The sequence below is a fragment of the Microtus ochrogaster genome, chromosome 1, assembly GCF_000317375.1.
Source record: "Microtus ochrogaster isolate Prairie Vole_2 chromosome 1, MicOch1.0, whole genome shotgun sequence".
Taxonomy (NCBI): domain Eukaryota; kingdom Metazoa; phylum Chordata; class Mammalia; order Rodentia; family Cricetidae; genus Microtus; species Microtus ochrogaster.
The window spans coordinates 24,513,355-24,525,012 of NC_022009.1; the positions used below are offsets into that span (position 1 = coordinate 24,513,355).

An 11,658-nucleotide genomic window follows, 5' to 3' on the forward strand; every position below is an offset into this window, starting at 1 on the left:
TATTAGTAGTAGTAGTAGTAGTAGTAGTAGTAGTAGTAGTAGTATTTTGAGATAGGGTTTCTCTGTGTTGCTTTGGAGCCTGTTCTGGAACAAGCTCTTGTAGACCAGGCTGGCCTCAAACTCACAGAGATCCACCTGCCTCTGCGTCTCAAGTGCTGGGATTAAAGGTGTGTGCCACCACCTCCTGGCTATGAATATTTTATAAAGAATAATGCCTAATATTGATTTCAAATGTTGCAGTATTAGAGTCCCTGTAAGGAGTTCTGAGAGGCTGTGTAAATTGTGAAGTGTAACATTGTGAAGATAAAGTTTAAGTTTCAGTGGAGCCACCAGGTGTGGTGGTTTGAATGAGAATAGGCTCATGTTTGAATACTTGGTCCCCTGTTACTGGAACTGTTGAGAAGGACTAGGAGGTATAGCTTTGGTGGAGAAAATGTGTCGCTGGGGGTGAGCTCTAAGGTTTCAAAAGCCGGCATCAGGCCCAGTCCTCTCTCTCTCCTCTTGTCCCATCCTCTCGTTCTGCCTACTTCCTGTGGATCAGAATGTAAGCTCTCAGCTACTCCTCTAGCACCATGCCCTCCTGCCTGCCTCTATGCTCCCTGCCATGATGGTCATGAACTAATGCTCTGAAACCGTAAGCAACCCCCCAGTTAAATGCTTTCTTTCTTTTATTATCTGCCTTGGTCATGGTGTTTCATCACAGCAATAGAACAGTAACTAAGACACTAGAATACTGGAGATGCCATAACCATGGTATATCCACCAAGGAAAGCTGGAGGTATGGAACAGAGCTAGTCTGAGAGAGAAACCATGTATGCTACTGGCAGCACAGCTGGAGAGGCGGGACTACCCAAGTCTTTAGGAATCTGGATGATTCTGTCATGAACCCCAGACTGCTGACAAGGAGCTCCAAGGTTTAGTGTTTTTCCCTGCTGGATCTTGAGCTTTTGGAAAGGGAATGTTTACTCTGTGCCATAGTATTTTGAAGTGTGGGACTTCTTTTTGTTGTTTGGGTTTTGTTTTGTTTTGCTTTGCTTTTAATTTTTTTTGATACATGGTTTCGCTGTGTAGCCTTGGCTAGCCTAGAACTCACTATGTAGCCCAGCTGGACTGGCTTCAGATTCACAGAGATCAAGGGCTGGGGTTAAAGATGTGTGTCTCCACACGCAGCTTCCTGCCTACTTAGGGGCTTACAGTGACTTCAGAAGAGGCTCATCACTTACACTTTTAAATAGCGTTGGATCTGCTAAGACTATGGTGACTTTTGAAGTTAGGCTGAATGCATTTTATATTATGAGACTGCCAGGAACCTATGAGACGTGAGAGGAAAGACATGGCTTAAAAGTGATGTGGTTAGCTGTCCAGGTGACAGGAGGTAAAGCTGTGATGGTGAAAGTTGTCAACTTGACCAGATCTTAGAATCACCTCTGGGCATGCCTGTGAGGAGTTACCTAGATTAGGTTGAGACAGGAAGCCCACCTTAACTGTGGGCGACACCAGTCCACAGGCAGAGATCGTGGACTCAACAGAGAAGCCGGCAAAGCCTGGTGTTCAGTTACTGTTCCTGATTGCAGCTGCACATGATGAGCCGTGGCTTTGAGCCTGGATAATAAACTTTTCCTCCCTTATGCTGTGTTTGTCAGGGTCTGTTATCACAGCAAGGAAAGCTAATACATTACTCAGTCTCAGCAAATTCCTGCCCATACTAATAAGTGGCTAGAGATCTCAGCTAAACTTGACCTCGAAACAGAAATGAAAGCTGAGACCCCCTTATACTCCTTATCCCCACTCTCCATTCACCTGGTAAAGAATACCAGTGTACTCATGTGAGCCAGCACGTCTGCAGGGAGGCTTTCTCCCTCAAGGAAAGACTCCACGGGCTCTTCATCTGGCTTCTGCATATGTGCATGCCCTCTATAAGCTTACTAGAAAAAAGATGGGGGCTTAACAAAAAGTCATCCCCAGTTGCTTCAGCATAGCCAGTGAGAATCTCTCTCCTGCCTGGACTGAAACTGAGAAGAACTGGAAAGTTTACCTGGAGAGGACAGGTTCAAGTTCTGATATCTCTTCCTCAAAGATACTCTCGGCCCAACCAGCAGGTCGATCTGTAGAGAGCCAGAGAGGAAAAGGTTTTGTTATCCATGGGCAGTGCAGTGGGGTCAGATCCCTCTCAGATTGTACTGCTCCAGAACGTCAGAGAGAGAAAAGGAAAAAAGAAAAGAAAAAAACAGTGATGAAAGGAGGAAAATGAACCAAGAATAAAAACCTGCATTTTTAAAAATACGTCATTCGGCCACGTGGTACAAAGTGAAGAAGAAAACAATCAGTCAAGAGCTCCTCCTACTCAACCCTTACCATTCATTTTTCTTGTACAGGCTCAACCAATGCTATCAAATTTCTTTGACAAAATTAGCACACAAAAAGAAGTAGACTTCCTTATATATAAATGACAAGCATAATGATAAAGAAACCAGATGAACGGTACCTTTCACAATAGCCTCAAAAAATAAGTAAAAATAAAATAGCTTTGGATAACTCTAACCGAGCAAGTGAAAGACACTGAGGAAAGAAATTGAAGAAGACACCAAGAGATGGAAAAATCTCCCATTCTCACAGATTGGTAGGATTAATATTATTAAAATGGCCATCCTATCAAAACAATTTACCAATTCAATGCAATCCCATCAAAATTCCAACACAATTCACAGAATTTGAAAAAATAATCTTCAGTTTCACATGGTAACAGACAGACAGACAGACAGACAGACAGACAGACAGACACACAGACACACACACACACACACAAAACCAGGACAGCTAAAACAATCCTGAGTATAAAAGAACTGCTGGAGGTCTCACCACCTCAGATTTCAAGTTGTATCACAGAGCTATGGTAAGAAAAACAGCATGGTATTAGAATAAAAACAAACATGTTGATCAATGTAATAACATAAACACTCAGACATAATTATGTACACCTATAGACATGATTTTTTTAATAAAGAAACCAAAATACACACTGGAGAAAAGAGCAATTTCAACAAATGGTGCTGGTCAAATTGGATAGCGGTGTGTGTTTGAATGCAAATAGATCTATCACCCTATTCTAACTTAACTCCAGATGGGTTAAGAACCTCAAAAACAAAACAAAACACACACACAAAAACCAGATACCCTGAATCTGACAGGAGACAGACTAGGGAACAGGCCTGAACTGACTGGCATAGGGAAAGACTTTCTGAACAGGACACTGACCACTAAGTGGTCACTAAGACCAACATTTAATTAAGGGGACCTCAGGAAGCTAAAAAGCTTCTCAACAACAAAGGACACCATTATTCAAGAAAAGTGACAGCCTACAGAATGGGAAAAAAATTACCAATTTTATGTGTGTAATGTGTGAGGGGGGAGGGAGGGAGGAGAGAGAGTTAGTATCTAGAAATAAAGAACTAAAAAAATGAACATCAAGAGAAAAATAACTCAATTTTTAAATGTGGTATAGAACTAAATAGAGTTCTAAAAGAAGAAATGCAAATGCCTAAGAAACACTTTTAAAATGTTCACCATCTTTTAGCCATCAGGAAAATCCAAATTAAACCTGTCTTTGAGATTTCATCTTATCCCAGTCAGAATGGCCATGATCAATAAAACAAATGACAGCTCATGCTGGGGAGGATGTGGGAAAAGGGGACACTTACTACCTGCTAGTGGAAGTACAAACTGGTGCAGCCCCATGGAAACCAGCGTCTATTCAAAGGACTCTACATCTTACTACAGAGATACTTACTTATCCATGTTCATTGCTGCTCTATTTATAAAAGTCAGAAATTAGAAACAGCCCAGATGTCCATCAACTCATGAATGGATAATAGAAATACGGTACATTTACACAGTAGAATATTATTCAGCTGTTATGAAATTTTCAAGTAAATGGATGGCCCTAGAAACAGTGGTCTTCAGTGATATCAGAGCATCGCACAGCCCTCATCAGAAAAGCTACTTCTTGCAGAGACCCATCACAGAATAAGACTTGGAGCACTCAGTCCTAAATGGGATGTCTCTATCAAACCCCTCCTCTCAAGGCTCTGAGATCTATAGGGAGGAGGACGCAGAAAGATCTTAAGAGCCAGAGGTGTATGGGTGTACCCCTCATGGTCCTGAGTTCCTTGCTCCTGCTCCCTCTCCTTCTGCTCCTGATTTGGACCTTGAGATTTCTGTCCGGTGCTCCAATTTGGGTCTCTGTCTCTGTCTCCTTTCATCGCCTGATGAAGGTTAATATTCAGGAGGATGCCTATATGTTTGTCTTTGGATTCACCTTCTTATTTAGCTTCTCTAGGATCGCGAATTATAAGCTCACTGTCCTTTATTTATGGCTAAAAACCAAATATGAGTGAGTACATCCCATGTTCCTCTTTTTGGGTCTGGCTTACCTTACTCAGGATAGTGTTTTCTATTTCCATCCATTTGTACACAACGGGGATGTTCTATCGGGAATTCACCAAGGCCAGCTGGCCTGGGTCTGAAGAAGCATGGGATAAAACTGGACTTGCTGAACATAGCAGACAATGAGGACTACTGAGAACTCAAGAACAATGGCAATGGGTTTTTGATCCTACTGCACATACTGGCTTTGGGGGAGCCTAGGCAGTTTGGATGCTCAACTTACTAAACCTGGATGGAGGTGGGCGGTCCTTGGACTTCCCACAGGTCAGGGAACCCTGATTACTCTTCAAGCTGATGAGGGAGAGGGACTTGATGGGGGAGGGGGAGGGAAATGGGAGGCGGTGGCGGGGAGGAGGCAGAAATCCTTAATAAATAAATAAATTTAAAAAAAAAGAGCCAGAGGTGATGGATGGCTTCAAAGAAACAGCATTTCTAGACCCAACAGAACTGATGTGTGTGAACTCAACAGAGGCTGTGCCGGCAATCACAAGCCCTGCACAGGTTCGGACCATACAATTCCCAGCACTGAGAAAGGGAATGGACACAGAATGCCACGCCTAACCAGGAAACCATTTGCATTTGAAACAGACTAGAAAGGGGAAAATCAATTTCTTCAATGTTGTCACTGGGTGTATCAACCATGCTCCAGGGCAGGCCCATGCCCAGGTGTAGCTGGCCAACACACAAAAACTCCATGTTTGTTTGTTTGTTTTGTGCACTTTTTGTTTCATTTTGATAGTCTTTGTCTTACTGATCTTTCTTTCTTTCTTTGTTCTGATTTTTGCTTATTTTTCTTGAGAGAGAGAGAAAGAGAGAGAGAGAGAGAGAGAGAGAGAGAGAACATGGAGTTGGTGGGTCAGGAGATAAGGAGTTGGATCCACAAGGAGTTGGAGTTGGGGGAGGGGAAAAAATATAATTATACTATATTGTATGAAAGGAAAATATAAAAGTCCAGAAACTCACAAATCTATGGCCCTTCAATTTTTGACACGAGGAAGATGAATGGAAACTGACCACCAGTATGTATGGAATTCTCTGGGTGGGGATGAAAATACTCAGCAACTAAGACTCAAGAACTTAGCTTGTATGTAAAAATTTATTTAAAATTAAATAATAAAAAGAATTTAGCTCAGGGACAGAGTGTTTGCTTAGCAAATGCAGAGCCCTGGGTTTAGTACCCAATATGAGTGTCATGGGACAAGAACAAAGCGTTCTAAAATTATATTGTGGTCATGGCTGTTCCAACTCTGAAATATACTAAGAGCCAGTGAACTTTAGATAAGTGGGTTCTGTAATATATAAATTTTACCTAAATAGAATTGTTTTAATTAAAAGGATAAATGACTATTATGGACAACTTTGTCCCCCCAAAAAATTGGTAGTTCAGATGGAAGGAAATCCCACTTTATGTATCTGATACATTTTTCTATCATTTATTTTGTTGTTGTTCCTCCTACAAAGAGAGTCTTGCTTTCATTATATCTTTTAACAAAGAACATTAAATGTGCCCGTTACTGATTTCTACATATTAATTTATAACTAGTTACTTTCCAGGATTAACTTACTTTTAATGCTACTGGCCTTAGTTGTTTCTCTTGGCCAATCTAAACACTTCTGTTTTCTTTTGCTTCTATTTTCTACTTCTTTTCTGCTAGTAGGTGTTCCTGCCTTGTCCCTCACTCTAACAGGAATGCACTAAAGCTTCTTTCTCTAAGCAAGATGCTATCTGGAGAGCTGCAGTATCTTTGGTTTTGGTTTTTGTTCTTTATGGTGCTGGAAGTTGAACACTTTTCTTCTATTTGAACAAAGCATCTTGGTTGCAGGCTGTGAACTGTGAATTAAAACTTTCTACTTTTATTGGTTTCCTGACCACTCCACCTACTGAGTGACATCATGGTCACCACCGAGATATCACTTGGACCTTCAACATTCTCATGCTAGATCCTCACTTTGAGTTGCACACTCCATCACTGCAATACACCAGACAAACACAGTAACCAGCAGGCTCTTTCTTCGTGTATTTGTTTATCTTTATTTTTTTGGTGGAGCTGAGGACTGATCCCGGAGTCTTGTACATGGGAGAAAAGCACTCTGCTACTGAGCCTCAATCCTTTCTTCTCAGCAATATTGGTATGTTTGCTTTGCTTTGTTGAGACACGGTTTCTCTATATTAGCCCTGACTGTCCTAGAATTTGGTATGTAGACCAGGCTGGCCTCAAACTCACAAAGATCCCCTGCATCTGCCTCCAAGTTTAATCCTCCCTGGGATTAAAGGCATGTGCCACCACACCTGGCTTCTTCTCAGCAAAACTGTAAGGAAGGTTTCCCAAAATAATTGGTTCTTCCCATGCAAGCAGTACTGCGTACAAACAGCACTGCTCTGGTAGTTACACAGAACTCACGGCCTCCCATGAGGAGTAGTTATCTCTACACAGCTGCAACATCTCCCCAGGTCCTGTTCCTTGATGGAAGCCAACCACACAAGTACTTGGAGGAAGGATCCTCAGTTACAGCAAGCTGGTGGGGCAATCAAGATTCAGAACTTCCATAATGTACTAAATTTGATACATGGCTTGTTCCTATTAAAAACTGTTAAGTGGGGGCTGAAGAGATGGCTCAGCAGGTTAGAGCACTTGGTGCTCTTGCACTGTTTTGATTCCCAGAACCCACATGATGTTTATGTAACTCCAGATAAAGGGGATCTGACAACTCTTCTGGCCTCTGGGCACCAGGCATGCCTATGGTGCACAGACATTCATGCAAGCAAAAATTCATACACATAAAATAATCTCTAAATATTTTTAAATCTGAAGTGCTAGAGAGATGGGTCAGTGAGTAAGAGTAACACAACACAAGCCTGAGGACATGAGTTTGCAGCTCTATCACCCACAAAAAAAAGTCACCCACACTTTTAAAAACCTTTAAGTGTGAGCTGCGGTGACTCATACCTGTAATATTAATACTCAGAAGGCTGAGAAAGGAGTTGTGTAAGTTGCTACATAGTAGTATTAAATGTAAACACACAAGTGTCCATGAGAAAGGAAACACGGGGAACCTCTTTAGTGTCTACAACAGTGTGATTATTTGTGAACCTTATAAAGTCATAAATTGAAATCCTAATTCTCCAGAAAACAATGATATGAAGAATGGCAGCTTTAGGCCACAAATGTGGAGTCCTCATTCTAATGCTAAAGCCCTTTTGAAAAATCATCTATACATAGATGAAAAACAGAGATATGGAGTTGCCCTAAACAACACTACTACTAGACACAAAGGGCTAGCAAAAAACACAGAACCTAAATGGGCTACCTCTTTTGGAGTAGTTAGCCAGTGGGGTTCCACAGACACCCAATAATTACAGGCTATTGCCGGTGCTCTTGGCTACCCTTCAGAAGGTGATGGTGGGACCCTATCACTTAAGTATTACCACATACTGAGTCACAGGACAAGGAGAAATCAAACTGGTGCTGACCTAGAGGCTTCTTCCTACTGGCTAGCTGTCAGTGTGCTGGAAGGTGCTATGTACACTATTGGAAAGAGTCATCGTTCTTACCTAGCTGAGCGCTCCTATGTGAGCTGCAGGGACCGGCCTGGCAGGACACACCTACTAATGCAATACTGACCCAACGTTATGGGAGGAGTGAACTGCTTTTCTGATTCCAGTTAAGGCCCACTTCAAAGACTGAACCACTACTGGGGCTGAGAACCTGTGGCCAGATAGGCCCTAGGGGAGAACCTGCTATTGATACTCTGCCAAACCGGTGCTTCTCACCCTTCCTAATGCTGTGACCCTGTAATACAGTTCTTCATGTTGTGGTGACCCCAAACATAAAATTTTTTCATTGCTATTTCATAGCTGTAATTTTGCTACTGTTATGAATTGTAATGTAAATATCTGTTATTTCCAATGGTCTTGGGCAACTCCTGTAAAAAGGTTCATTTGACCCCAAGGGGGGTCACAACCCACAGTTGAGAATCATTGTGATAAACAGTCATTAATGGAATTTGTGTCCTTATAAATGTCTTGGGTATCATTTGCCCAAGACAGATTCCCCATCCATTAACATGGTGGAAAATGGGGAGGGGGCTCACTACACTTGGAAACATTAGCAAGAGAAGGCTTTAATTTAAATATCCTACTTAAGAATCATTATGAGGGGGCTGGAGAGATGACTCAGAGTTAAAAGCACTGGCCTGAGTTCATTTCCTAGCAACTACATGGTGGCTTACAACCATCTACAATAGGATTTGATGCCCTCTTCTGGCACGCAGGCAGGCATACATGCAGACAGAGCACTCGTACATATAACAAACAAAAGAGATAAAATAAATTTTTTTTTAAATTTAATTTAAAAGAAAAAGTAATCACTATAGGCCAGACAGTGGTGGCACATACCTTTAATCCCAGCACTTGGGAGGCAAAGGCAAGAGTTGGAGGCCAGCTTGGTCTACAGAGCGAGTTTCCAGTACTGCCAGAGCTGCACAGAGAAACCTTGTCTCAAAAAAAACAAAAACAAAAAAGAATCTTTATGGAGTCTGGAGAGATGGCTCAGCAGTCAGGAGAACTTGTTGGTCTTGCAAAGGACCCAGGTTCAAAGGTACCATATGGCAGCTAACAACCATCTGTATGTAACTCTCCTTCCAGAGGACCTAACACCCTCTTCTGGCCTTTAGGGGCACTGAATGCAATTGGTGTACAGGCAGGCAAAACACTCATACACATAAAAAAAAAAAAAAAAAGTCTTATAAAAAGAATCATTCTTTCCTAAGGGAAGTTGGGAAGGTAAGAATCAGTGTTTTATATCACTGTGGGTGATGTAAATGCTATGTCGGTCCTGGGAATCAGACCATCGCTAGCTAGCACTGCATCTTCCTCTGCACTAGAAGGTCACCATTAAAGTTAGTGTCACAAACAAGTTTGATATGTAACTCTGGTATTAAGCTAGAAACTGTATCTGTTCACATATTTAAACAGGTCCTCTAGAAAGCCGTTTTCACTTAGCAAATGTCTTCATTTCTCATTTACAGTGATACAAGCTTTTCAACAACAGCCTGCTCAGCTCTGGATTGGGGGCGCTGAGCCAATGAGGGGGTGACAAAGTATGTGGTAAGCATGTGAACTTATCCAGATCCAGCCTCAAATGTGTAAACACTACCAATATTTTGCACTGTTATTCAGTCATTCCCATTATAAAATTTCTTTGATACAAGATCTTGTTATGTCGCTTAGGCTGAACAGCCTTGATCTCCTCTCCCTAGCCTCCTCCATACCACCATGCCTGGCAGAACGATTTATTTTCTGCTTACAAAGTGATTATCAGCGTGAAAGTTAAATGTCTTGGTCTGATTTGTTTGCTATTATGTTTCAGTGCTATCTTATGTTTCATTCAAGTACACGTACATTTTTAAAATAATATATTTTTTATGGTTTTTCAAGATAGGGTTTCTCTGCGTAACAGCCCTGCCTGTCCTGGAACTCACTTTGTAGACCAGGTTGGCCTCAAACTCATAGAAATTCACCTGTCTCTGCCTCCTGAGTACTAGGATTAAAGGTGTGCACCACCACCTGGCAAAATAATCTATTCTTAATAAAATGTTATCCATGTGAGATTATTATTGTATACTTTGAGATTTTGTAATCTTAAAATTCTGGGCTGAGCTGCGGGCCCTAAATGAGGTATCTACATCATCTCCTCCAAGGCCGCATGCCAAGGAAATGCTCTGCTTCTGAGCACACTTCAGCTTTCTACTTTCATCCCAAGCGCCGCAGCTTAGTTTTCATCTTCTCCATGTCTTGCTGTGTGCCGGAACTGACTTTTCAGGGCAACTGTTTTGCTTTTTGCACTATTTTATAAAGATATAATCGCTTCTTCTGTTTGAGAACTTCATACACGCATATAATGTGTGTGTGATTAGGCCCTCCCAGCTTCCCCTCTCTTCCAGTGCCCCCTGTATCCCCATCACTATTCCCTCCCAGTTTTGTGTGTTCTTTTTTTTATTTCGTTTTCAAACCCACTGAGTCCACTTAGTGCTGCTGCTATGTGCATGAGTATAGGGCCATCTACTGGATCGTGGGCAGTCTCACAGGGTCACATCCTTAAAGAAAACTCTCTCCCAGAAGCCATCAACTGCCAATACTCCTCCGGTAGAGCTTGTTTCATCTTTTTATTCATGAAGAAATAATCATAAGTTCCATATGCTTTATCTTTCTATATAAATCTTTCCATAAGGTTATCTTTGAAGAAGTATTTATTTATCTTTTTTTTCTACAGCATCTTTTACCTGCTTTGGTTTTCTATTATTCCTTTCTTCATATATTTTAGTATAGATTCCATAGGCCAGCTCTGAGTTAGCTGTTACTCTATACCAGCCATTGATATGCAGTTTATATAAAGGAAACATTGAGCACATGGTCTAAGTAATAAGAATTTTCCTTTAACACAGGATTGTGTGTGGAATCTTTTCATCTCCACTTCTCTGGAGCCAGAGGGCTACACAGCTCTGGAAGAACCACCATTGCCCCCTCAGACACTCAGCAGACCGCTTACTGAAGGGTGGCCTGCTTCCCGGCATAGTCATCCTCACACTGCCTTTCAGACTTTTCTATCAAGCTGTATGCATTCTACTCTTGATGAAAAAGCAAGGGAGTTTGGGTTTGTCCCTCAAAAGGTATGCCTCACCCCAGGGAAATACAATGTATTTCTGAGACCTATACAGCCCCACACATAAGACTCCATATTGCCTCTGGACCCATTTCCCTTGTAGCCATTATAAATTCACTGTGGTTCACAGCTTCAGATTGCCTCGTTTTATAAAAGATGGAGTTTGCACTTGGCTTTTTTTATATTCCATCTTCCTTATTACTTTGAAGTGGTTTCAGAGATAAGAAAGTGAGGCTATCAAAAATACTGTGACATCCAATTGGAAGTTTTTTTGTATCAGGTCCACTGTTACCTCTCAATTTTCAAGGCCCTATGATATATGTATATATATGTCCTTATAAATGCTAAACACATGCTACATAACAGCAGCTAAGCCTAAAAAAGTAACTGGCTTACTCAGTGTCAGCTGGCGAGAACCCAGGGCTCTAGGTTTATGGTCCAGTGCTCTTATCAATGCATTCACTCAGTTCACCTTCCTTCTTCCAAACTCATCAGAAGCGGAATAAGAATTAGATTTAGAAGAGAAGAGGAATGGGCTGGAAAGATGGCTTAG

At 41.6% G+C, this 11,658-nt stretch overlaps 1 protein-coding gene across 1 annotated transcript in view; it reads right to left on the reverse strand.

The window, feature by feature from the left end:
• Angel1 (angel homolog 1) overlaps positions 1–11,658 on the reverse strand; it is a 25,056-nt gene that overhangs the window by 3,327 nt on the left and 10,071 nt on the right. Inside the window, exon 8 of the mRNA XM_005343387.3 lies at positions 2,036–2,105. Coding sequence (XP_005343444.1) covers positions 2,036–2,105 — 70 coding nt within the window. The remainder of the gene's footprint in view (positions 1–2,035; positions 2,106–11,658) is intronic.